At 33.1% G+C, this 4,774-nt stretch overlaps 1 protein-coding gene across 1 annotated transcript; it reads right to left on the bottom strand.

The window, feature by feature from the left end:
* Nucleotides 1–592: 592 nt before the first annotated feature.
* Nucleotides 593–3,589, bottom strand: LOC113046247 (protein-lysine 6-oxidase-like). The gene is made up of 6 exons (XM_026207191.1): nucleotides 3,561–3,589; nucleotides 3,343–3,480; nucleotides 2,857–3,013; nucleotides 1,713–1,808; nucleotides 1,519–1,634; nucleotides 593–1,104 (listed from the first exon to the last, which is right to left on the bottom strand). The coding sequence occupies exons 1-6, from the start codon at nucleotides 3,587–3,589 to the stop codon at nucleotides 1,098–1,100; spliced, it is 543 nt and encodes a 180-aa protein (XP_026062976.1). The 3' UTR covers nucleotides 593–1,097.
* Nucleotides 3,590–4,774: the final 1,185 nt, after the last annotated feature.

Raw genomic sequence — 4,774 nt, 5'->3', positions numbered from 1 at the left:
TAATAAAAAAATAATAAAAACTAGAATAGCATATAAATAATACTAAAATAACACTGCATCCCAATGCATTCTGGGATTTCCTTCATGCACAGACTGTTTGTCTTCAGAGGAAGTTAAATATTAGGTGAAGTGCATGTAAATACACAGAAAAGAGACATTTCATCCTATTTACGTCTACAGCTCAACAATATGAAGTTTCCATCTGGGAGTCTGTAAAACGAAAAAGCAGAAATGACAAAGTCTTGCTCATTAGGAGAAATTAAATATAAACTACATTTGTTCCAAAGTCATAATAAGAGTGAAAAATCTCCCAGCACACATCTCGATTTTAAAGACTTTCACAAAAAAAGAAATGTCTCGACCCGTTTCAACTTTTCCTCTCCGGTACAGTAAATACTGAAAGAGGCAGTAAACCGTCTCGGACTCTGATGTCTTTGGCTGGATTTAATCTCAGCTCTCATTCCTTGGTTCTTGGAAGGTTTGTCCCATTTAAACATCTCAACTGAGAGCTCATTTGAACCTTTTTGTATTGAATGAACCGGTGATTTAATGAAGAAAGAGTTCAGAAAAGAACCGCACTTCATTTTCTCTATTACATTCTCTGCATTTCTGTTTATTGCAACTCAAACCACAAACGACCTCGTTCATCCAAGTCCAGCGTTCATGCAAAGGGTTTTATAATCATGGCAAAGACAAAAGAAGCTCGCAGCAAACTTCTCAAGATGTTTAAGACAGAAATATCAACTGAAACCTGCATAGAAAACCAAACCCTTTATTACTGTATATTTTACAAAATGCTTATATTTTTCATAACCAATGCAATAAATACAAACTCTAACATACTAATCTATTAATTAATAGTTTTTACATTTAACTTAAAAGCAAAATTACATTTTATTATAATGCAAACATCACAAAAACACTTAAAATTGCTTGCTCTAATCAAACTCATCTAAAATAGATACAGTACGTTTGTTATTAATATTACTCCAACAGCTATATGGAGTGTTTCAAGTTACTAAAAAAAGCTTTCAATTAAATAACTATAATTAAATCTATTATATAGGCCTTTAAAATTCAACTCCAGGCTGAGGGCTTTACATCCTGTGGAAACAGAGAGAAAGAAACACATGTAGTGGATTATTGCTCTGATTACATATTCGTGAAATATTAATGTGCACACAAAATCTTGACTTGTCACAGTTTCTGAAAGCTGACACTCGGACAACAGAAGCACACACCAAATCTGCAAAACCATGCGCTAATTCTGGGCTTTTGACTCAATTCTCTATGTAACACACAAAAATCAAACAGGAGTTGATTTCTGATGTTTGCTTTTGAGCCGTGTTTGTGATATTTTGAATGCATTGCATCATTTTGCAAGAGATGTGAGGCATTTTGCATTTTGTGTGTGCATTTCTTGGATTATGTGTAAAGTAAAAAAAAAAAAAAATGCAATGTTATGTAAAAGTATGAAAGCAGTTGAATAAAAAAATAAATAAAAATGCATTTCCTCACCCAGTTAAGACGCAGTTTCTGGTTTGGATGTAAACGCCGGTGTAAAAGACCTCACATCGCACAACGTTGTTGGAGAAGTCAGATTCGGCCACCAGGAAGTCTGGATTGACTGTGACCTGGACAGGAAGTGACATGCACATCAACAGCAGGATCCCGCTTGGAAAGTGTCTCTACATCAGCTTTATTTCTCATACCTTGAGAATGTAGTTTCCTGGAGGGACGTCTGTGATGTCGATCCACTGGCAGTCGATGTTGGCGGCGTATGTGTCATGGCAGCCTGGACTCAAACCCTGAAAACACAGCGGTAATAACTAGTTAATAAATAGGGTAATAACTGAATCAGAAATGTATTACTATAATAATTCTATTAATCAAAACACTAAATATAACAAGCGCAAATTAATCTCAAACAGGGTTATAGTTGTCTAAACTGAAATTGCTGAATTAAAATAAAATATTAAATTTGGGTGCAAAAAATATTGTCAAAATCACCTTGTTGTTGTTCAGATGAAGTTCTTAGCAACGCATATTACTAATCAAAAATTAAGTTTTGATATATTTACAGTAGGAAATTTACAAAATATCTTTATGATGTTTACTTAATATCCTTATGATTTTAAGCATAAAAGAGAGATGGATCATTTTGACCCATACAATGTATTGTTGGCTATTGCTACAAATATATTTGTGCTACTGATGACTGCTTTTGTGCTTAAATAAATCAAATAATCAAATAAATTACAGAATAAGATAATAAATATAATAAATATCAGAGGAAAAAACTTGAAATAAAAACTAAAACTGAAATAAAAATTAATTAAACTTTAATAATAACATAAAAAACTAATAAAAATGTTAATGCAAAATATAAATAAAAGCTGTAATTGTATATATATACTACTGAAATTAGATTCTTTTATAGTTTTTAAACATTTTTATATTTTCTGCGTTAAGTTTAATTAAATTATTTTTGTCATTTTTATTTATTATTTATAGATTTGTTCATTTACATTCATGCATTTAGCAGACACTTTCATCCAAAGCGACTTACAGTGCATTCAGGCAATACATTTTTTTTTTTTAAATCAGTATTTTTATTTCTTATTTTAGCTTTAGCACATCAAGTCAAACTGGCAAAGCTAAAATAAAATATGTTTCAGATTTATTTTGAATTTTATTTCATTTCAGTTAAAGTTTACTTCAAGCAATGACAATGGTGCTGTTCGTTTTAGTGAAGTAATAACCCTGCTGTTCACTGTGGGATACTGATGTTTGTGTGTGTGTGTGAGTGTGTGTGTGTGTGTGTGTGTGTGTGTGTACCTGTGTGTGTGTGTGTACCTGTGTGTGTGCGGTGCAGGCGTATCGGCGGTGAAATCCAGGATCACAGCCCGTATCTTCCAGACAGAAACTGGCCTTGTGACCCTCAGCGACCTTCAGTCCGGTGTTGATGTCCAGCAGATCATAGTGACTGAACGCATCCATGCTGTGATAGTGCCTGCAGATATCACACAGATGTGGTATGATTAACACTAATGCTATAATGATTCAAACACACATCTCTGCACATGCATATCACTCATAAAACATTTATAAAACATTCTAAATTCTGATTGCATTGAGGTTCATTCGGATTTTAATACTAATAAATGTTACTATTTTATTGAACAATAGTGTATTTTATAATACTGCTGTTACTGTCATTTTATAAAAAGCAAGAAGCATGCATTGCAATGATTGCATCACAGTAAGTTTTTATTATTTATTATATATAATAACATAATATATAATCTGATTTTATTTGGATTGATAATTAATTCGACTCACTGATGACAGCTGTGCCACTCCCACTGATGTCTGGGTTTGACGGGCAGAAAGTCCGTCGTTCCCATGTTTCTGACCTTCTGTGGGAAGCGCAGCAGAACCCTGTAGTCGATGTCTCTGACTGAGGGTCTGTATGCAGATCTGAAAGATCAAAGACGGTGGAGGATGAGTTCATGGACCTCTGGGTGACGAGAGGTCATGCATCCAGCCATACTGATGACTGCACCACAACACAAGCCAAACCGACCATCTAAAAGCTTGTAGCATTATTCAAAGCATGCAACATTCATTTTTGGGTACAGTACACTTGCTTCAATATGGTAAGACATTGCAAACTCAAGAAAAAGTCCTCAGACACGTTCAAATCTTTGAATATGATTGCATTATATAAAGAAATCCCAATGCTATATTTTTTGAAGGTGTTTGAAGTCAGCTGGTGTTTTGGTGGTTTTTAGTGGATGTATGAAAGTCAAGCTCACACAAGGGTCGTAGTAATCACATTGCATTTAAAGGTGCACAATTAAATGCTTTAAAAATAGGCTTTTCAGGTGCATTTCATATTGTTAGATTTTTAGTATCAAATGTTTTGCTTATACAAGTGTTTGTCACATGCATTCTTGTACAATTAATGACACTTTCTTAATAATTGTTTAATGGCAATTGCCATTCAGACATTTTTAACCCTTTCACTATGTGGGTGGCTTGGATGCAGAGAGGATTTTCCTCTTTCCTGAAATGCTGTTTGAATGCTTTTGCATTGGATTGAAACTTATTGGACTTTGCTCACAACTTGTCCTTCCCCAATAATTTTTATTTTCTTTGTAACTTTTTTAATGGTTTTACCCACTTGTGGAATGTTCCTTATAAAAATGATTGGACCTGGTGAAAAAAGATGTACAGTTATTGTCTCATTAATATGATGTAATTCATTTACTTTTTTATTTTTTGCAACTGATTAGTTATATGCACCTTAGTTTTTTAATGCATTGCCAAAAGGATCCACAAATAATGATTTCTTTAACCCAAAAACTCAAATAAAATGCTTGTAACTCTTTTCATTACTGAACAAAGTAATGTCACATTAGTTTTGTTAAAGCAATACAGGGAAACAGTCCATGTTCTTCGGGGTCTGCTTCATAAACAGAAATTTTCAGATTTTTTGAAAGAAAGAAAATAAATAAAGAACGAAATAATTGCTGTTTTTTTTTAAATAAAGGTTGAATAAATAAAGGTTTTTTTAAAAAAATGGTATTAGTGCAAAAGACAGACACAAAAGAAATACTGCTAAATATTTATGGAACATTGTCTCAAGTTTGCAGGATTCTGAAAAAAAAATTAAAATAAACAACGTAGATTTGGGGGAAAACAGTAGTTTATGCGATTTATGACCGTGAAAACCAAATGAAGCAACAGTATTTTCAGCACAGCATGAGGG

The sequence above is a fragment of the Carassius auratus genome, chromosome 27, assembly GCF_003368295.1.
Source record: "Carassius auratus strain Wakin chromosome 27, ASM336829v1, whole genome shotgun sequence".
NCBI classification, from domain to species: domain Eukaryota; kingdom Metazoa; phylum Chordata; class Actinopteri; order Cypriniformes; family Cyprinidae; genus Carassius; species Carassius auratus.
Note: the sequence above shows the minus strand (reverse complement) of the source record. Positions and strands in the feature narration are given on the sequence as shown.

Coding starts and splice junctions, on each gene's coding strand:
- LOC113046247 (XM_026207191.1), bottom strand. CDS start 3,589: ATGGTCGGTTTGGCTTGTGTTGTGGTGCA. Junction 3,014..3,342: donor GAGTGGCACAGCTGTCATCA/GTGAGTCGAATT, acceptor TGATATCTGCAG/GCACTATCACAGCATGGATG. Junction 1,635..1,712: donor CAGGAAACTACATTCTCAAG/GTATGAGAAATA, acceptor CTTCCTGTCCAG/GTCACAGTCAATCCAGACTT.